A 23,015-nucleotide genomic window follows, 5' to 3' on the forward strand; every position below is an offset into this window, starting at 1 on the left:
AGGCTGACATGTTACGAAGGTGAAGTTTCAGAGTGCTACAACTAGAAAATAAGCAATGGACACTCCTCCTCAGTCAGACTCGCCTTCAATGAACAAAAGGAAAGTCACTGAATTCAAAATATCAGCTGGAAGGTAAAAGATTAAGTATATATTGAGTTGTGCAAAATAAAGTTCAGGAAGAGAAAGTAAAGTGTTTAATGTTATTTATGACTCAGTAAATAAGAAACCTTAATAAGTAATTTACCTAATAAAGCTTCAGTTAAAAAAAGCCAAGCCCCAGTCTGAAAAGTATAGCAGATCTAGATGAGATCTCGCAGGTGCACGGCCAAAAAAATCTGGGTTACCCTATGCAACAAAGGTAAAAAAGTGCACCTCGGGGACACTTTCAAAATTCCGGGTGCACTTTATGGTTTTCCTATGCACTCTGTATTGCATACATTGCACTGTTAAAGTATGCTGATGCGATAAATAAGGGTGCACAAACGTTTTACATATTTGGGGTGCAGTTTAGATTATTTTCGGGGTGCACTTTTAAAAGTTTGAAAAACCTTGCAGGTTCACTTGCTATACTTCTGCACAGTGGTTTAATAGGAATTTAAAACTTCAAAAAAGGAAAAAATATCCATACACATGCAAGATTTCCTTAAGATCTTCCATACTTTTCAGGAAGAGCATTTATACCCTAAAATATTGCTTGATTAATTTGCAAGACAGTTAAAAATATCAGGATTTAGTGTAAGTTAAGTCAAGTTAGGTATTTGGGCAGAATACATTACCTTGCAAGAAATGTAATCACATGTTTAGTGTTATGTTTTGTCATTATGAATTTTGATTAACTTTTCTTATAATTAATTAGCCAACCTTGCTATGATTGTTAAGTAAGAAAAAAAACACTTTGGTACTTTTGTTTAAAATGGAAGGACTCCAAGCAGCCATTGACATAACGGCTCTTACAAGTTCCCTAGATGACCTTCGCCTGACCCCGGCCACTAAAGGTCAATCAAATTTGCCTTCCAGGAAATACAGAAACCTTAACCTTGGGTCGAAGTTCGACAAGAGGTTGTCTGTTGCTGCAGTAAGACAAGCATCTGAGGGAGGTTACTTGGTGTCACCTACAAGAGCTTTTTTGCTTGAAAGGTAAAATACCACTGTTGTGTTAAGTCAATGACTTGGCATCACTTAATCTGAATAAAAAAATCTTAATAAAGATTTATTTGCTAGTTGTTGAATAATGGGAGGTAAAACACCAATTTGCAGTATTGTATAAATGTTTTATCAGCATATCTTATATTCTATTTGGCCTTGATTATCATTGCAATGCTGTAGTATTTTTATTTCTTGTACTAAATTGGCTGGTTAAAATTTATCCAATTTCATCATACCTGTAGTATTTATTTGAAAAATTCCCATATTTTTAGGTTGTTTAAAAATTTTATTTAAGTTTTTTTTTATTGTTTGTATATATATATTTTTTGGCCCATTGTTGCAATAATATTACCCTAATAAAGATCACCTGAATGGTGGTCAAAACGATGGTAAAATTTTCCAGAAGAACCATTTTACAATTGAAACAGTGCCTGGTAGCAACAGTATATTCATATATGTATAACTTGTGAACCATTGCCTTTTTTAACTTAGAAACTGTTTTTTTTTTTTAGATGCAAAACCTCAAACAAGCCGACTCGATCTTTACGGGAGATAGAATACATCCACTTGTCGTACTTCCACATTCGAAACCTCGGTCATATCCAGTCGTGTCGGCTTCTCAGGGTCTGCATTCTACACAACAATTACCTGACAAGGTTCAGGGCCCTCGAAAACTGCCCCCATCTTATTAGACTTGACCTACACAGTAACCAGGTACTAGTTAATATCTTGGTGGACAACCGTATTTGTCTGCCAACTAAAAACAAGTGGCAATGTATGACTGGAGGTCAGGAGTTTACCCCTCACTACAAGCTAGTTGTTTTAGCTTGACCTTGATTGCACTGGGTGCTGTTATCGTTGGCCAGTACGACTCCAGAAGGGCTTAATCACAGAATTTACATGGTGTATACGCAGGGTTTTTTTAAGGTTTGGTTTGGGTGACCGCTAGTAGTTTTAAGAGACCGCAAGTGTTTCATTTAAATAACAAAAAATATGCACTTCTTTTGTGAATAACTCTTTGATTCAGCTGTTAGCTGTACCTCCACTTATTCTTTTTTCCGGACGTGAACTATTGATCGTAGGCTATATTCGTATTATCGACAAGCAATAGCGAGAAACAACCATTACTTTTCTACTGTAGTTGCAACTCCAAATTTTGGGAAACAGCTGGAGAAATTTGGGGGACCTTTTCGGTCCCAAAAACACCTTAAAAAAACACTGTGTATACGTATGTTTTAGTTGTGAGTGGCACTGTTAGCAAAGTGGAATTTTTTAGTGTGCATATTTTTTAGACAAAACAGTTGACAAATTGTTGAAATGGGTTGTGCGAAAAACTCGGCTACAGTAAATTACTAATTGTCAACAGTGCCACCTTTTTCAGGTGCAAGTTAACAACTGTTGCTTTGAATATTTGTATTTGTTTAGACCAGTGTTTCTTAACTTTTTAATCTCTGTACACCACTAAAAATGGGGTGGCTCACATTTTTTTCCCGGTATGTCTCTTGCATTGCCTTTAGGTTTTTTTTTTTACATAGGTCTTATAGCTATAATATATCTTTAAAGAACTGTATGCTTATATAAATCAGCCAAGCAAGAATGAAAATATGTAAGCAATAGCCGTCAATATGATAATAATTTCAAATTAACAAAAACAACTACAACCATTGAATGAAAAAATATTGGAATTTGACAAAATGACATATATACTATTTAATACAATGAAACATATGTACACACATATATGTGTGCTTACAACTGAGATCTAGCCCTTCTGAAGCTGCTTTTTGACCAACGATAACGGCTTACGTATTATTAGTACACCGAAAAGCCATTGCAGACTCACCGAATCTGTCGATCAATGATGCAAGCAGAGCAGACCAGAAAAACAACTGGCCTGCAGTGAGGTTCGAACTCACGACCTCCGGTCAAGCCGGGACCGTCGCTCTACCAACTGAGCTATGCAGGCTCAGAAGGGAACGAGTCGAGAAACAACCATACGCCATGTTTCATTGTATTATGATATGATACTGGCGATCCCCTTCGTTATGAAGCTGCTTGTACTAACAGATTGAGCAAGCATTGGCGTATGGTTGTTTCTCGACTCGTTCCCTTCTGAGCCTGCATAGCTCAGTTGGTAGAGCGACGGTCCCGGCTTGACCGGAGGTCGTGAGTTCGAACCTCACTGCAGGCCAGTTGTTTTTCTGGTCTGCTCTGCTTGCATCATTGATCGACAGATTCGGTGAGTCTGCAATGGCTTTTCGATATACTATTTAATTACCGTAACTAGTCAGCAATTATGAACCGATTATAAACTGAAAAAAAATATAATAAAGCCGTTGAAATTGTAATAATTTCAATTTAAGAAAACCAAACAAAAGACTAAAAAATCCTAAACCCTGTAATAAACTGACCAACTGAAGAATAACAAACCAGATAGGAATTTTTTTTTTAATTTTTTTTTCATATTGTTTCAGGTGTAGTAACTGTTAAAAATATTTGTTAGATAACCAAGTTACCAGATGAGTTTTTTTGGAAAGAAATGAAAAGCTTGAAGATCCTGAATCTGCATGACAATGGTTTGGGTAAACTGGAAAGTATACAAGCACTGGCTGGATGTTCCAGCTTGATAGCACTGACATTGTACGACACCCCACTCAGTCTTAAGCACAACTACAGGTAACAAAAACCAAGTGTTGGCTAATAAACTGTAGATTTAGATTATTGTAATTTAAATCAAATTAGCCTAATATCGTTTTTAGTTTATTTCATCATCACATCTGACTGCAATTTTTAATTTAGAACATCAGTTAAAATTTATGTTTAGTTAATGCTTTGAAGCTAGTAGAACTTTTATTCTCTAAACCTAACTTTTAGTATTTGGGAAAATAAGCTAATTTTTGTTACAAATATGTTTGCAAGCAACATGTGAGACTTTAATGCATAGTGTTTATTGGAAAATTATGGCATTTACCTATTTGTTGCTATGTATTAGGGGTGAATGTCAGACTGTTAAACTGTTGTTTTGTAAAAAGTGTTTTGCAAATATTTTTTGACTTGTTTCTACTGTGTAAAAACGTTTGTCAACAAACAATTTTGCATTCCAAAAGATACTTTAATCCACCAGTTAACTAAACATTTGTTAAATGATTTTATCTAATTGGCAAAAGACTATTTAAAAGCAGCAACTTAACTCCTGTGTCATTAGATTCATAAATTTAATTGCTGAAACAAACATATGTTTCTATAGCAAGTGTGTTTTAAATTATTATTTTATCTTCGAAATAGCAGTGTTATACAACATACTGTTACCTGTTACTGATCGATAAAAGGTGTTTAGTAACCTGTAGCACAGTGGTCGGAAAACTTTTTTGGTCGAAGCCCAAAGTATTCTTTTCAGAGCTATTGAAGGCCCACTACGAAAACAGTGGTAGATTCAGGATATTTGATTTTAAGGTCAAATATAACACGCCGCCTTGGTGCCCAAAACACTGCCCTATCATAACGTAAAACATACTGTCAAAAAAAATATATATACGCGTATATAATAATTTTAAAATAAAATTTATCAATTACGTACATGTTAAGTTGGCAAAAAATATAGTTTGACAGGCTCTCAGAACCATATTTGGCACGTATGCTTTTCCAAGCTGGGCCAATTTAAAAATTCTATGGCACACCAACTTTTAAAATATAGTGCCATAAATGTGCGGCTATCACGCGGCCCACAACTACATAATAACACTAAGCTATTCAAAACTAACTCGCGGCCCACTAAAAATGGCTCTGCGGCCACATTTGGCCCACAGTTTGCCGACCACTGCCGTAACACATACAAACATTCTTCTTTTGTATTTTCTAGACACCACACTGTGAACACGATATGGTCGTTGAAAGCAATTGATCGACATGTTATTGGTGATGATGAAATCATAGAAGATGCCTCGTTTTCAAAACGCTTTACTGCCCTGAATCCGTGTCTGATGGTGGATCTTTGTCCAAAAGAAATTGAGGTAGTGCTTAGTGCATTATGTGTTCTCTGCAATAATGTTGACTATTTCTTTTTAGATAAGAGCACTCATTTATTCTCTGAGTTGAGTTTAATGTTAGATAAACTTTTTGGTATTAATTCAATTAATCAAAAGTTTTACAAGAAATTAGTCCACAAATAAGATTAAAAAGTCAGTTTAGATTTTTGTAGTTTAATGTTTGTTTATTGTACCCAATTAATGCTTCTTTGGGTTTTGTAGAATCTTTTTTTAAAGTAAACATATATAATAAATAACTTGTCCTGAAGTCACATGTATTTGTGTATCTTTTGTTTAAAACTTGTTTTTTGAAATATTTTAGCAACAGTAGCTGCTTTATATGGCTGTTTTTTCTTGGTTTACTAACTAATGATTAGGCCTTCTGATTCCAGTAAGCCTTTGTAAACCATTCGGTGTACTATAATGTGTTTGATATGGTTGATCAGTAAGGCTTCTGAAGGACTTGACCACAGAATATACACATTGTTTATATAAATGTTTTAATTACTAACTACAACAACACTTAACTTGATATCACTCTCTAGTGTTTAAACAAGTCTTTTCAAAATGACTTAAGCCCCGTCAAATCATATTTAGAGCAAATCAATTTCAGGTCAAGTCCTTGTCGTAAAAATTAAGCTTAAACTATTAAAATTACTCAATTCGGCCGATTTATGGGCAAGAACTCAAAAAAACATAAAACACAACGTATAGCTAGCAAATAGTTTTATATGTAAAACTTACCCAATAAAGTTTTGTAGATACCCAATTTTATAAATTATGCTCAATGAAATCACTTCATTTCAATCGAAGTTATTAGTCCAAAAGAATTAAGTCGAGTCATTTTGATCAAAAGACTTTAGCCAAGTCAATCAAGTCAATTAAAAATAGTGACTTTAGTGCACTTAAGTCCAGTCATTGACAAGCCATTACAACACTCTCACTCTCAATTTCTTTAGGGCAAAGTAGATCAAGTTTGGATTCTAACAGATAAACCTAAAAAGTGATAAAATATGTCATTGAGATTACTGCATTTTGCCAATTATTATTTTTTTTGTTTTAGCCATCACAGACTCGCACCCTTGAGCTTGAGGAAGAAGTCGTGAAGAAGATTTTGACCGACATCAACAAGATCTTGATTCACGGCTCTCCGGTCGTTGTCATTCAGAGATGGGTCAGAGGTCACATCAGCAGGAAAAAGCAAAACATTAGCTACTACGAAGTTATGTCAGTAAAAATTAACTTTTTAAATTAAAAACAGCTATTGCATATACTGAAAAAAGTAAAATATTTTCTATTTTTCAATGCTAACGTTTTTTAATTGCTCTATTATCCCTCTTTTTCAATTTATATTTAGGTTAATACCTCAATTAAGTTCGAGACAGCAATTTATGTCAAAATTTAAATAAACAAAATAAATGTGTTTAAACTAATTGCTGTTTACAGCTATTTGTTTAACACGGTTAATATTTTTTATATTTGTTTAAAATCTAAAATTCGTTTTTAGTCAATTTTAATTATCCATCAATTTAGATTATTACTTGCCATTTGACTGTATATTAGAAAAATAAACAGTTTTAGAGGTTTCTCCCAAATTGACTTAAGTTAAGTGATTAAGTTTATGTTCCGTATTCAAGACCCACAATTTTGTAAGCCATACCTTTAAAACGTGTCTTTTTGTTTTTGGGCTTTTGTTGTTGAATATTATGCTCTCTGTTCAGGCAAAAGATGCGGAAACTGAATCCGATGATGCGCACACACACGACACCTGGTGGCAGCCAAGCTGGCGAATCACTCGGACTCGATTATGACACTTATTTAAAGGTGGGCTTGTTACACTTATTTAAAGGTGGGCTTGTTACACTTATTTAAAGGTGGGCTTGTTACACTTATTTAAAGGTGGGCTTGTTACACTTATTTAAAGGTGGGCTTGTTACACTTATTTAAAGGTGGGCTTGTTACACTTATTTAAAGGTGGGCTTGTTACACTTATTTAAAGGTGGGCTTGTTACACTTATTTAAAGGTTGGTTTGTTACACTTATTTAAAGGTGGGCTTGTTACACTTATTTAAAGGTGGGTTTGTTACACTTATTTAAAGGTGGGCTTTTTACACTTATTTAAAGGTGGGCTTGTTACACTTATTTAAAGGTGGGCTTGTTACACTTATTTAAAGGTGGGCTTGTTACACTTATTTAAAGGTGGGCTTGATACACTTATTTAAAGGTGGGCTTGTTACACTTATTTAAAGGTAGGCTTGTTACACTTATTTAAAGGTGGGTTTGTTACACTTATTTAAAGGTGGGCTTGATACACTTATTTAAAGGTGGGCTTGTTACACTTATTTAAAGGTGGGCTTGTTACACTTATTTAAAGGTGGGTTTGTTACACTTATTTAAAGGTGGGCTTGTTACACTTATTTAAAGGTGGGTTTGTTACACTTATTTAAAGGTGGGCTTGTTACACTTATTTAAAGGTGGGCTTGTTACACTTATTTAAAGGTGGGCTTGATACACTTATTTAAAGGTGGGCTTGATACACTTATTTAAAGGTGGGTTTGTTACACTTATTTAAAGGTGGGCTTGTTACACTTATTTAAAGGTGGGCTTGATACACTTATTTAAAGGTGGGCTTGTTACACTTATTTAAAGGTGGGCTTGTTACACTTATTTAAAGGTGGGTTTGTTACACTTATTTAAAGGTGGGCTTGTTACACTTATTTAAAGGTGGGTTTGTTACACTTATTTAAAGGTGGGCTTGATACACTTATTTAAAGGTGGGTTTGTTACACTTATTTAAAGGTGGGCTTGTTACACTTATTTAAAGGTGGGCTTGTTACACTTATTTAAAGGTGGGCTTGTTACACTTATTTAAAGGTGGGCTTGTTACACTTATTTAAAGGTGGGCTTGTTACACTTATTTAAAGGTGGGCTTGTTACACTTATTTAAAGGTTGGTTTGTTACACTTATTTAAAGGTGGGCTTGTTACACTTATTTAAAGGTGGGCTTGATACACTTATTTAAAGGTGGGCTTGTTACACTTATTTAAAGGTGGGCTTGTTACACTTATTTAAAGGTGGGCTTGTTACACTTATTTAAAGGTTGGTTTGTTACACTTATTTAAAGGTGGGCTTGATACACTTATTTAAAGGTGGGCTTGTTACACTTATTTAAAGGTGGGCTTGTTACACTTATTTAAAGGTGGGCTTGTTACACTTATTTAAAGGTGGGCTTGTTACACTTATTTAAAGGTGGGTTTGTTACACTTATTTAAAGGTGGGCTTAGTATTTTGGTTTTAATGTAGCTGGTAAATTTACTCCAGCAGAATAACCAATACACAGCTCTTTAAGTTTGACGTTACGGTATAGACACGTCAATAAAAAGTTCATTAAAATATATTTGTAGAGTATCTGTCAGGGTTGAAAGTAGAATCATTTTCATGAAAGATTTTCACAAAGTTATGTCATCTAAAACAAGTAACCTATTGAAAACCTGAGATTACCGTTTAAAGTAGTGCATAAATATGCGAACGAAATTACTGTTTAAATGCATTCAGTTGGTTGTATGGCCTGGTAAAAACAACATTATTTACATATTTTATTATTACCTTTCACATACCCCACTGTTCACGGATAGTAATCGTCCTATTCAACATGGCTTTAAGCTTTAATGGTGTTCCGTTTATCACAGAACCGGCGACCTGGATCGAAAACCCCGAGCTCAGTTTTGAGGAGAGAAGAGCCAGCGAAGATTCCGGTCCAGGAACCACAGGTTGGTGGCTTTTACTGATAAATAATCTCGCGAAAACTCCCAGTAAATGTTTATTTTGCGAATTTTGAAGTCCGATTAAACACCTAAAAATTGAGAATTCGTAGGAATCGAGCATATGAATTACTTTGATACTTATATTTTTTTATTTTTTTTTTTATGTATATTTTTTACTTTTTTTTATTTTAAACGATTTAAACACAAAAACTAAAAGTTTAAAAATATGCCCAAGTTCTATGGTAGGACGTGTAAATTAACTTATTAGGTGAAAATTAAAAATTTATTATAACTTTCAATGAACTTGCTGTACTAGTGGTCTCCGTTAGTTTTTGCAATAAAAACAAACTAACATTAACACAAAGAATTACTTAAAAGTTTGAAAAACACAACTGACAAAAGAAAATTGTTTGACAGCTGCAAAAAATCTTATTTATTTAAATAAAAATAGTTTTTTTTTCAGCAGTGTTGTTAAACAGGCGGAACAGCAATCTGTTCATTTATATTTCAATTTTTGGAAAATTATTTTGACAAACTGAAGTGTTTAAGCCAGGGGTTCTTAAACTTTTTTTTACCGCGGACCCCTAACATTTTTTTTGGGCCTTGCGTGGACCACGGTAGGAAAAAAATTCAAAAATGACGTCATAAACTGACGTCCCTTTACAAATTAGCTTAATAAACCTGCTGATTTCGGTCCAAAAATATAAAAGTGAAATAGAATCTAAATACATACAGTGCAAATCCGTTTTATTTTTAATTAAACTGTTTTCTTTGAAAAAACGGAAACTTCTTAAGTATACACTAATATTTAAATAAGGCCTTCATGGACCCCTAAAACGAGTTCACGGACCCCCAAGGGGTCCATGGACCCCAATTTGAGAACCCCTGGTTTAAGCTAACATATCGATGTTATAATTAATCCTAGCCACGTACAAAGCTCACTATCCCTCGTTATAATAATAAAAGTTTAAAACTAAACAGTTTGTCAGAAGAAAACTGTGGCGTTCTGAAAGGTGATCTAATGGAAAGCAGAACGCCATAGTTTTCTTCTGACAACCTGTTTTGTTTTTAAACTTTTACCGTACTGCTTTTATATGTTTTTGACTTTTTAATTTTAATATTACTTTGCTATGTGTATATATTTTACTTTACTTATAGGAAGTAACGATGCCAGTATAGGCGAAATATATATTCCTTTAAAAATGTCTAATCCTGGTTTTACTCAGAGTTTTAAACTATGAGTTTTATTGTCGCGTCAGCGGAACAGTGATCGACAAGCAGAAACCTGCTTCCAATGGTTTTCGATTACGCCCTTTTATATCCCTCGAATTATTTTGACCTGATAAAAACTCACTACTTTGGTTTAAGTTTAAGGAAAAGGAAGACGAAAAGGCTTCAAAGAGCTTTCCATCAGCTTTAAGAATCAACCTGGCTCAGCTCGAGCAAAACGCTCTGCGGTCTTTTGGTAAGTTGCTTGTGAACCACCAATACATCAGCAAAAGTTTCGTTACCAAGTTGAGTTAATGCTGTAAAGACGGTCACTCGTTTCCCATCTATGAATAGTTTCCAGTAATACAGTGCTTCTTAACCCAGTAAACTGTATTAGTTTTGTTCACCCCTAGCATCTATCTCCAGATTTCATTCACCCTTGTCTCATGATATGATAAAACTATCTCGTTTATATATAACAACACAAAATTACTTCGATTTACTGCAGAGCTATCATCCATTTCTGACAGTTCACCCTTATTCACCCCTTTTGGTTGGTTCACCTCTGCATAAATTTTATTCACCCTGGGCTTAACCATTCACCTGATTAAGAAACACTGTCTTAACCTATGGGCCGCGACTCACAATTGGGTGACGTTTGATTTGAATTGGGTCGCCAACTGCTGTAGTTCACATAGGTAGATTTGTTTAGATTGCTCCAGTTTGCAGCTTCTTTAACAAAATTTGTGGATAAAATACAAAAACATGCCCCATGTTAATTAAATATTAAACTAATTATTGCTATTGGTTTACTGCTATCTACTTCTGTATGGGCTTATAGAAACCCATATAGAAGTTAGCATTTGGTGAACGATTTGAATAGATCCTAAGATAATAGCTGGATATTGTAGATAGAACATATTGTAAACGTTCAGAAAATGCTATACCTATATGGTGCGGTGACTTTGATGACCTAACGGTCTTTCGCTGCTCCCTGGGAATCTTCTTCCCAAAAAATAAACATATCTATTTATATCAGTGGTTTTCAACCTTTTTTCTTTCGTGGCCATATTTAGGTTGCAAATAAATTCTGCGGCCCAATAGTTAAAATGTAAAATAGGTTTAGAACAAAACACAGCAGAACGTATTTCAAAACAGATTATTTATTTAACCAACCGTGCATTAGTGAGATACTTGCAGCTGAACAATAAATTTACATTCCTTTTTAATTCCTTTTCAAGATATTTTCCCTGTAAAATTAAATATAGCGTAACAAATGAAACTAAATCTAGGTTTTTTAAATCTGTCTGTGGCCCACGTCAAATGTTCTTATGGCCCACCAGTGAGCCATGGCCCACTGGTTGAGAACCGCTGATTTATATACTTCTGTATGGGTTTTGATCGTTATTTTTTGAACTATTCGAATAAATCAAGATAATGGCTGAAGGTTAAAAGTGAGAGACAGATGTAAAATGGACATGAAAGCCCACTTCGGCGTCACTTATGCCTCGGAGCAGACATTACTTTCACAAGCTTTCGCTTTCTACACCAACGAACAACAAACAACAACAATAACAACAAAACAAGTCACTGTTGTGCCACGCTTGCGTCTGACAAAGCTGTTTAAAGGTCGACCTTTTCGTCCCCGCCTCTATTATGTACCGCGAACAACTTCCAGGTCACACACTGAACGCTCTTGTCTCGTTGTTTGTTCCAAGTATCAACTTTCACCCCTCTCGAAAGAAGCGGCGTGTGAATTGAGATAGGAACGTGACTCGACTAGGAATGGCCGATATTTGATATTATATTCCTAAACCGATACCCGATACAAAATGACGTCATTTTAATTAGGGATGTCCGATACCCGATATTTTGGACAAAAAGTATCGCGATTCAATCCGATACCAAATGACGTCATCATAATTAGTGGAGCGAACATAGCTCACTCCTGGAACTTAGCAAGTGTGGTTGTTATGCCGCTAGGTTAAAGTTCCAACACGGGGATTTTAAACTTTTTAAACGCAGACCCCAGAATATGTTTTGGTTCGCTTGGACGAAGGTCGGCATGAAGTTTTCCAGCGATGACGTCATTAATAACTCAATTTGGAAGCTGTTATTTAATCCAAACCTTAACAAAAAATCACCATTAATAATATGAAGTGATAAGTCGTCAACGTAATTAAAAATAAATTTTAAGCAAGATTTTCTTTAAAATTGCAGGAAATTTGGAAGTAATAGGAAGACCAAACTATACTTAAATACTACGCCAATACAAGCAAAATAGATAAAATCCAAGCATTTTATTTTTTTCAACCTTGAAACCTTAGATTATTATAGTTGTGCACTTTTTATTTCATTTGCTATAAAAGTTAATGTCGGGGTCCTTATAGTTATTTTAAGGAAGATAAAGAAGCTGGCCAGGTTAAATGTTTGAAAATATTTGATACTGGGATGTTATTATTGAATACAAAAAACAATACCTACTATTTACACACGCATGAAAAAAGCACGCATGCATGAAAAAAATGTCAAAATTTAAACGATTTTTTTGAAAAAAAATGTATATCAATCTTTTGCAAATAGTTCACATGCCATTTTCGACCGCCAAAATGCACTTATCCTTAACAACACGGATTGTGTATTATGTTGCAGACAACTCACCTGATGAGGGCATTACGATCCACGTCCACCACGACACCGGGCTCCCAGTCAAGTCGCTCTTCTCCAAACCTCTCCAAGTCACCTTCCTACAGGAACAAACAAGAGGTCAGTAAACCCGGAGCTGTTTTGTTACTACTGTGTACTCTTTGCGATGATTCGATCTATGGCAGTGGTTCCCAACCTTTTTCTTTCGTGGCCCATTTTCGTTGCACAAAAATTCTGTGGCCCAATAAACTGTTATGGAATAACAAACTATAAAATAGGTTTAGAACAAAAACAAGCGGAGCATATATTAATAAATTTACGTTTCATTTACATTCCTTCTTAGTTCCTCCTCAATTCATTATTCCTGTAAAATTAGGTATAGTGACAAAAATGAAACTAAATTCTTCAATAAATCTAGCTTTTTTAAATTGGTCTGTGGCCCATCTAAAAAGTTTCCATGGCCCACTGGTTGAGAACCGCTGATCTATGGTTTAATCGTTAACAGTGGAACCGTTAAAACAGCGGTTCCCAAAACAGTCTCAGAGGGTCCGTAAGGAGAAATACTCTTTACGTTTTTCAACATTAGGCTTTAGCGGGTGTTTTTAAACATTATCTGTTACCATTATTTTCTTTAGTTATGCTTTATTATTCGATCATATGTCGTATTTTATGATATCTCTTGTAACATTACAAAGCATCTATTACGCTGTACTACCTGCTATCAACGAATCGCTCGCTTTAGTTAGAAATATGTTACATTAGAAAGAATCGTGACTGCACTAGTGTACTACAAGAAATTGACCCTTGAATTTTTATAGGGTGGCGATATATCAAAATAATTGCAACGGGTCCAGCAGGCAAATTTTTTAGAAAAGTTTGGGAATCGCTGCATTTGAAGGTTGTCGCTGAAAACGTATTTACACACGCGAGTACAGACTCTCATAGACACATATAAACACACATTTTTTAATCTTTAAGGTTTACCCACCAAACCGTGCGCCTAGAGTGAAAGCACCTTAAAACGTTTATCATTTAGTTCCTGAACTTTGCTAAGATTACTCTAACCTGTTATGCAACTTTCATATTAATTTCTGTTGCATTGTAACCACCCCATTACACCTAGGTTCACCCACAAAACCGTGCGCACCCGTTTCAACCCCAGCCACGGCCCCAATCAAGGGGCGGCGTCGGGACCCGGTCACCGTCCAGCAGATGTTGGGGCCCACCGAGGCCCTGGTGCGCCCGGCGCCGGTCCAACACGCCCACCCGGTGCTGGGAACCCTGGTTGAGAGGTCAAGGGCCGAGAAACGTGAGATTGGGGTGCAGTGTGAGGGGGCAGACGGGGAAATCCCCAACCACGAGTGGCGGGTGCACGCGCGAAAGTTCGAGATGGCCGGAGGAAAGCCTGCCTTTGCTGAGGTGAGTGGACTTTTGAAACAAAATATATAATATAAACTGCAACTATACCAGATGCTGACACGATTTTATTGGTCCCTAAATAATAGAAAAGTGTATAAATTTTTAATTTTTATTTCAAAATCTTAGAAGTTAAGAAAAATGCCTTTGCTGAGGTGAGTGGATTTTTGACACAAAATATATGAACTGTAATTATACTAGGTATAGATGTACGACACGAAATTTGATTTCATTGTATACCAAAGTTTGATTCGACTTCTCACTAATAACAGTTGTAATTGTCAGGTCGATTTCCAGATTTTATCGAAATGGAAAGACTTACCAAGGCAAACTAATACATTTTAAGGGGCGTGGCCTCGTTCCCCTCTCTGAATCCGCCCACTGAATTAAGACCTACAATCTTTTTTAGATCGAGCCTACCCAGGAGCACCTTCTAATGAACAGAGAGGCTGGTAGAGATGTTAGGGAGGCGGTCGAGTATTGGCACGACCAAGAGTTCTCCAAACCCAAGCCCCAGCTCAAGAAAAGTACCCCTCCACCCAGGGTAAGTGGAACTGGACGTGTTGTTGTTGTAGCTGGCCATGTTCAGAGGCGCCCGCAGAAAATTTTCCAGGTGGAGGGCAATATGATGAATCTATCTACATAATTTACCTTCAGTACTTATGATATTATTATGTACATACGATTTTATATCACCAGAAATTTACACACAAATCAATATTGTTCCATTAGTCAAACTGAGTTACTTAATATGAAGTAATATACGTAATAAGAATATCAAAGCCCATACAGAAGATATAATGCATTATATATACACTTACCATCTGTGACTTCTCTCTATGTTGAAAATGCATAAAGAGTTATTCGAAACGTTCAAAATGCTGCCTACTTCTGTATGGGCTTTGATATTCTTATTACGTCTTACTACAACCTCCAACCATTATGCTCTGAAGTAATATAGTTATAAACAATAATAATGATCGCATTTAGAAATTCCAGAGGAGGGAAAGTCCCCCCCCCCCTTTAAACCCCGGTGGGGGCCCATGGCCATGTTGTTGATATCGTTGTCGGCAATGTTAACGGTTCGATGTTGTGATTGCTTTCGCTTTCGCTTCTTTGTCTTTATTTTTTAAACACTATGCTTTAAACCGCATTGACAAGAATATCTTTCTAGAGCAGGGTTCTTGAACTTTTTTAACACCAACCAATGATAAATATTTATAGTTAACGTGGACCGGGTTGAGCATTAGTTTTTTTAAAGATGCCTTCATATATTGATGTTTTAAAACAAGTAGACCAGGGGTGCATAACCTTTTCGCTGTTAACGGTCGCATTGACAGTGTCTATTTTTCTCACGGCCGCCAGTGCTTTTTTTTGAAATGACGTGAGAAAGTTAAGCCATAACGTGACGTCATAAAACAGTTATTCCTAAAAAGGAATGTTGTTCTCAAACAATCTCGTGCAAAAACGTGCAATTGAAATCCAGTCTTAATTGCGTATGGCAGACCATTGTCATTTCGGCGAAATAATTTTTTTTCATGGTTAGTATAATAAATTATCAGCTATTCTTACCTAACGAGTTGTTTAGATTTTGCCTTACATTTCAATTCATAGCATATTTATTATGTGGCAAACAGCAAAAAATTATTAAAAAAAAAAATTACAAAAAATTATTTCGCCGAAATGACAATGGTTATGGCAGTATCTTGCTCATAAACATTAATAGTCTTTACACGGATTTAGCTTACAAAGCTACGTCGTGGGAAAAAATTATAGTTCACCACAGTTTATGCGTTTCTGTTGCCAACCTTCAGTTGCAATTTGTTACACGCTGATTGCCATCAGCTATGCGCTGCTGCTTCTTCCGCCGCACGTGCTGATTACTTAATTGAGCCAACACCTGTCGCTATTCAAGCAGTCCTGTTGTGCCATTCTTAGCAACTTCTTTTGTGGGTTTGGTAACTACAGTGTTGCAGTACTTGCTTTTGGTTAAGTTCTGCATAGTTCAAAAGGTGAAATGTACTTAAACTAAACAGCAATGCATCTGCAGCGAAAAAAAGAGTGATGACTTTGTAAGTATTTGTGTTATGCGTTTTTAAGTATTGCCCAACAATATCAAGTATTTGTTTTGCTGCTAAGTTTAAAGTATGCCGCAGCCGATAAAGCGTTGTTTAATGTCGGTAAGACATTTATGAGTGTAAAATATAGAATTTGGGCGATATAACCAGACTTTGACAACCAGATAATTGTAGCTTGATAATGAATTGCCAAGTCAAAAATGTCGAGTAGATCATCTTTGATTAAGACGTTTCGACCCGAACTTATATTACACTCACCTAATGTGATACTGTGTAACTGTATTTTATTAATTTAAAGAATAAAAGCAAAATGGAACTTATTCTAATTCTAACTAATCTGTTAGTTCATAGTGTGCTCTAATTCTACTTGCATTTTAATTTGGGTTTCACCAAAGTTGCCTATTTAGTCCAACGGCATTTTTGGTCTGTCTTTTTTTATATACACGTAGGTGAATTTTATAGGCTATGCTAAAAAAGATTTGTTATTCACATTCCTATGTAAGTAAATTGCGATTTACCTAATTTCTTGTGAATTAATTAACTTTAGTAATTAGAGTTTAAATTATATCTTGTTGACATTAAATCACTAAGTAGCGTAAAGGCACTTCCTGGGGATATTTACCCGGCTAGCAAAGTGGGAATATTTACCTGGCTATTAAATAGCCACTTCCTTTTTTGTTGCCGCCTTCACTCTGTTTTTCTTTCAGCTTCGTGACAACGTGAGCTTAGCGACCTTGATGGCAGTGTCCAAAGCTTACAGGGACAGGGACAGAAGTGACCTCGTGGGGTTAAAGGTCGACAGGGTCATGAGGATTCAGCAGGAAAGAGCTCAAGCAAAGCAGATCGTGTCCGCCTACAAGGTAACCTATGTAGTTAACCTACTTAACGGCTATTTGGAAAATACCTAGATCCTAGATTAAAAAAGCTTAAGGCAAGTTAATCGTATCTACCTACAAAGTAACCTATGTAGTTAATCTATCAGATGGAAACTTAACGGTTAATTGGAAAAACCTAAATCCTCAAGCCACGTTAATCGTATCTGCTTACAATGTAAACTGGGTCAATTATGTAGTTGATTTATTCAAATTGGGAAATTTTACCGGCTATGTAAAAAAATCAGTCTTAAATCTCTGTGGTTCCCAAATATTGGTACACTGGTCGTAAAAGGAAAAAAAATGGGTCGCGCAGGTATTATTCAAAGCTGCGTATATTTGGAATGTTGTAGAGAAAATATAGCTTCTATGTGAAAAATTCAAATCCTAGATTGAAAAAACTGTAAGACAGTACAAGGTTGTGTGGCAAACTTTTTAAAACTACAATGCTTGAAAGACGTTCCAGGTCTATTTTAAACAATACTAGTTATTTTATAGATAACCAAAGGGGCGTACGTGCTAGTAATCGCACGAGGTGTGTGGGTCACAAACTCAACATTAAGAAACATTGCAACGCCATTTAACGTTTTTCAACAAATTTTCCTTTTTCAACCATTTTTTTATAGGAAGAGAAACGAACCCAGGCTCTGAACCAACGCCAGGAAGATCAGATGAAGCTGGCCGAAGCTCTCCAACAACACGAGATTACGAAGAACGCTTACGTCGAATTTGTGAGTGGTTGTAACTTAAACTCAAGTCAAGTCAATTCATTTGAGATTCAAGTTAAAGTCTAGTCAAATCATTGTTCCAAATAACTTAAAAGTCAAGCCATTTGTCCAAAAGACTTAAAAGTCAAGTCAAGTCATTTGAAAACAGTGACTTAGTGATTGACTGACCCAAGTAATTACAACACTGCCAAAATATTAAGGATAAGCAATATAACGAATCTAATCTACTGGTCCTAGCAATAATAAATAAATCAACTGTCGTAAGCCTCTAGTATGGACCCACGTGTTCTTAAACTGGGGTCCGTTCATTCCTTGGGGCCGTGAACAACTTTTAGGGGGTCCGTGAAGGTCTACTTAAAATGTAGTGTATATTTAAGAATTAGTTAATTTTCCAAAGAAAATAGCTTAATTGAAAACAAAACGGTTTTGCGCTGAATGTATTTAGACTCCATTTCACTTCCACATTATTTTGGCCGAAATCACTGGATTTCTGAAGTCTATTTGTATTGTGATTGTTAATTTATGACGTCATCTCTGAAGTTTTCTTGCCTACAGTGGTGCACAAAAATAAATTCCGGGTCCGCCGTAAAGAAAGATTAAGAACCTCTGTAACAACCTGCATCACATGGCATTTGTCCAAAAGACTAAAGGTAGTTGAAGTCAATTCATTTTCCCCAAAGACTAAGTCAAGTCAAGTAATTTGAAAATAGTGACTTTTGTACACTTAAGTCTAATTTGTTGATTAACTCAAGTCATTACAACACTGCAACTAATAACTTACATCACAGGCCCAGGAACGCAAGGAGCGAGCTATTCAACGTCATAGGGCTCGCTATTCCGAACTTATGTTCGCTTCGGACTTCGGCAACCAGCAAACTTCAGTATCCAACGCACTAATACGTCACGATCGACAGGCAGCCAAGGATGACGTCAAAGCTGACAAGGAGGAAATCGTCAGTGGCATAAAGGTAAGGACCGAAGTTACAATAAAGCGAATATTAAACAACAAATGTTATGTTCACAAATCTGACGTAGAACGAATATGTACAAGTACAGAAGTTCGAAGCATTTTGTTGACGTTTCCAATATTTCTTAAGATAATGGATGGAGGTTGTAGTTAGACGTAGAATGAATAACGAAGTCCATACAGAAGTATAGGTAGCCTTTTGTGAAGTTTCAAATATTCATTCATTCGACGACTATCTTATTAAAATGAATAAATAAATCAATAATTATACCAAAATGATACATACTTGGGCTTAGATATTTATTCTACGTGTAACTACAAACTCTCGCCTTTGTGCTTTACAAATCTCTAACTTCGAAGTTGTAAAACCTTTACCATCCTTGTTAACTTCGGGCTGTAGGTGGTAATGGTGAAATAGTTTTTTAAGTGCTCGTTTAAAACACTAGCCTTTATTGCAGTGTTTCTTAACATTTTTCGTGGCGACCCAATTTCTATAAGCGTAAGTATAACACCGAAGTATTGGCGGTCAAGTCATTTTGCTCAAATTACTTAAGTCAAGTCATTTCTCCCGTGATCGTGATAAACCTTTCATCTCACGCGCAGGTGCAACTCACGGAGCAGGCGGACCTCGTGAGACGGTACATGGAGCACAAGCAGATCACGAGACAAATGAGAAGTGCACAGGAGAAGTCCAACTTGGACGGAAGAGTCCTCCAAGAAGCGAATGATCGGATCCTTGCGGCTCGACAGAGAGTGGCCGGGATTAAAGCGCGGAAGGCAGCTGTTCAGGTGAGAGCTTTTTGCAACATTTTTGTGCAGCGAAAACCAAGAGTACCTATGGGCAAGGGTACTATGGTTGTTTTTCGACTTGTTCCCCTCTGAGCCTGCAGCTGTTCAGGTGAGAGCTTTTTCCGCATCACGCCAATATTGATTATCATTTAAAGCCGGGTTCACCAAACTTTTTCATAAAGGGCCGGGTAAATGTAAAGGAATTTACATTTTTTTTTTATCCGAACTTAATTATTGTTAAATGAAGTAAATATAAATAACTATTGTACGAAAACTGTAGTCAGATTTAATAAGTTGTCTTACTGTTTAAAATTTCATCAAAATTTAAAGCGCCTGCGTGTGTTCCACCGAAAATTGAACGTTGTTTGAAATGCATTTTCACCCATTTAAAGTCAAAAAAGTTATTTAGTGTTCAGTAGGTAAAAAGTCAGTGACTTAAACTGCTAAAAACTGCGAAGCGGCACAGAATAAGACACAAAAATGATTTAGTAATTCTTTTATATTAGCAACTGAAACAAAAAAAAAAAGATCGAGCCAATAAACATTAATACTGACGTTTCGTTACGCACTTGTGTTATCATCAGTAAATGTGTGTCGCGTTTTGGCTTCGAGATTCATTGTCAAGCTACATTACAGACCCGTGCATAGTGTAGCTTTAACTGAACGTTTTAAGTTGTATGTACGAAGTAAGTTCAAAATCCACCGCAGGCTAGTTTTACGCACAGAGGTCACATGTATGAAGCTATTCCTGCCAGGCATAATATATAACGGAGTGTTGCTCTTCCAGCAGAATATATAATAGATCGACGTTTCGACGTACTATACAGAACGTCTTCATCCGGATACTGACGTATCATGTAAAACAGATTCCTTATAAATCAAAAAGTAACAATTCGTGCGATTGCAAACTCGCACCAACGCTCATTGGTGTAAGAGGTCACATGTATGAATGTTCGATATTATCGGATCGGAGCCGATACCCGATACCCGATACCAGGTGGTCATACGATAGTAGGGTAGTATCGGTGCCCTACCGATACCAAATAAATATATTTTTGTCATGATTTACGGTTAATCGCAGCAAATCAACCTTGAAAGAAAAATTTATCAAAAAAGTAGGTTAACATCTGGATGTAACTAAACTTCTTCACACTGAAGAAATTTGATCCTGAAAACCTGAAAAAATACTTTTTTTGTTTTGCTGTTTTCTATTTGCTTGTTTTTGCATTGTAAGGATTTCATTGGATCGAATCGCATTTTTTTTGTCAATTTTTCTGGCAACGGTATCAGATTAAAATATCTTGTGTCGGACATCCCTGGTCTCCTGTAATGAAAGACAAACTGAGTTACACAAACATTTTTGCAAATACTCTATTCAACACAGTGGTCGGTTATTTTAAAATCCTTAACAGATGGACTGTTCAATGGCATTACTCTCAAGATTTAGAACGGATAATTAGGATTCCAAAATAATTCTTTTCCAAAAAAGTCATCCGACTTCTCCAGTTAGTTTTCCGCAGTGTTGCAAGCAAGTAAAAAATGCAAGTCCCAGTCGTCAGATTTAAATAAAGTGCAATTTGTGTTCAACTTCAAGTCCAGTGATTGACATAAAAATATAACGTTAAACTATTAAAACTGGTTAACTTATCTAAATCTAAGCAATAACTGAACTAAAAATTTAACAAAACTCAACGCTTATTAGCTGTTTTACGTGTAAAAACTATTAAGTAGCCGAGTTTTATAAAATAACATTACCAGATTATCTGTGGCAGGGGTGTCCAACTCAAACATGCCGACGTGCCAATTTTTATCTTTTAACTTCTTCCCATGCCAAAGTTTAGAAACTATTTTTTTTTTTCTAATATTAAAAGCGCTTTTATACAAAAAATAAAAACAGTATGGTGTTATAGTATTAGAAGTAATTGTTTATTGTCGTAATTGCTGGGATTGTTTTGTATTGTGAATAAACAATGACAATTGGCTGTATAACAAATTTAGCTTTTTTGACTATTATTGGCTGAATTTTTGGGGGGGTTGCAGGCCACATTTGGCACGCGTGCCTCATGTTGGACACCCCTGGTCTATGGTAATGAAAACTCAAACAATCGTCAATTACAAACAGTAAAAAACTACCAACTGCATTAGCAAACCTCGCTAAAACTTGCGTTTTCCAATTTGCTCGCAGGCTTACCAGCACAGCCTACCCGTGACCGCTAACGCCTCCTCGTGGCCACTCAACGTGTCGCGCAACCAACCGCATGGTGATGCTGTGGAGCACAGCGGCTATTCCCAACAACAACAACAACAACATCAGGCCAAAGTTAAAACCGCACCAAATGCCCCGGTGCTCCGGATTCACGAAGCCGACCACTCGACCTTGCGCGCTCAAGGTCACCAGCCGGGGGCGCTAGAGCTGCTGCCGGTCCCGCCCTTTCCCTCAGCCAATCAGGAGCTGGCAGCTTCTGCGTCACAGTATTTGCCCAACACTCCATCCAGCCTGGCCATGCAAGGTTGATTTTTATCGCCAGGGATGTCCGATAGTTTTGTGTTTATTCTTTACCCGATATTTTTTTTGGCAAAAAGTTTTTGATTCGATATCGATTACGTCATTGTCGGATCAAAAAAGCAAAAAAAGTATAAAACCAAATTCTACTAACATCATTAACAGTATATAAACTATTGGGACCTGACAAAATATAAATCAAAAAATGCTTTTTCGATATTTATGTTTCTTATCTACACTTCAGAGGATCTGTTTTACGATTACCATGTTTGCAAGTTTTTTAAGACAACTTGCTTTAGCCCAAGGATGTCCAACCTGTGACCCGCAGGAAATGTGTGTGCGGCCCACTAGTCATTTTCACTCCAAGCAGTATTTCAAACTTTTGAAATCTTACGTCAGCTTTTAGGAGGCAGTACTAAACTATGAAGGCCCGCTTACGCTACTAACCAATTTTTGTGAAACATATTTTAATATGTTATGCGGCCCATAAAATATTTCAAGTTGCAATGCACCCTTTGCAAAAAAGGTTGGACATCCCTGCTTTAGCCTCCAGTTTTAGCTTTTACCAGCCTATTTCTGACGATTTTACCATCCAATGTAAAAAAACCCTGGTTTGGATCATAAACCATGACTAAAACTTTTACAACTACCTATCGTACTAAGTATCGGGTATCGGTTTTGACACGATAACATCGGACATTCTGAACTTTCAGCCATTTCTGTTTTCGCCTTTTACACTCGGAAGAGTCGTGTCTTGCTTCTTTGTAATAAAAGTGTTATTACGATACGACGGTAGTGGCCAGAACTTTTAGTGCGGTCTAGTTGGATACGGTTACTCCCTATTGTTGGGATCGTGTTTTTGACTAGAACTT

General features: G+C 36.2%; 1 protein-coding gene across 1 annotated transcript; it reads left to right on the forward strand.

The window, feature by feature from the left end:
- Positions 1-861: 861 nt before the first annotated feature.
- LOC146134562 (uncharacterized) lies at positions 862-22,520 on the forward strand. Its single transcript, XM_083396798.1, has 16 exons — positions 862-1,137; positions 1,659-1,860; positions 3,650-3,822; positions 5,006-5,156; positions 6,235-6,398; positions 6,893-6,995; positions 8,861-8,941; positions 10,304-10,400; positions 12,797-12,910; positions 13,914-14,209; positions 14,616-14,750; positions 16,992-17,144; positions 17,783-17,887; positions 18,673-18,852; positions 19,455-19,640; positions 21,826-22,520. The coding sequence occupies exons 1-16, from the start codon at positions 914-916 to the stop codon at positions 22,153-22,155; spliced, it is 2,694 nt and encodes an 897-aa protein (XP_083252924.1). The 5' UTR covers positions 862-913; the 3' UTR covers positions 22,156-22,520.
- Positions 22,521-23,015: the final 495 nt, after the last annotated feature.

Source organism: Ascidiella aspersa, chromosome 9 (assembly GCF_963924565.1).
Source record: "Ascidiella aspersa chromosome 9, kaAscAspe10.2, whole genome shotgun sequence".
Taxonomy (NCBI): domain Eukaryota; kingdom Metazoa; phylum Chordata; class Ascidiacea; order Phlebobranchia; family Ascidiidae; genus Ascidiella; species Ascidiella aspersa.

Coding starts and splice junctions, on each gene's coding strand:
- LOC146134562 (XM_083396798.1), top strand. CDS start 914: ATGGAAGGACTCCAAGCAGCCATTGACATAACGGCTCTTACAAGTTCC. Junction 6,399..6,892: donor ATTAGCTACTACGAAGTTAT/GTCAGTAAAAAT, acceptor CTCTCTGTTCAG/GCAAAAGATGCGGAAACTGA. Junction 14,751..16,991: donor AAAGTACCCCTCCACCCAGG/GTAAGTGGAACT, acceptor TTTTTCTTTCAG/CTTCGTGACAACGTGAGCTT.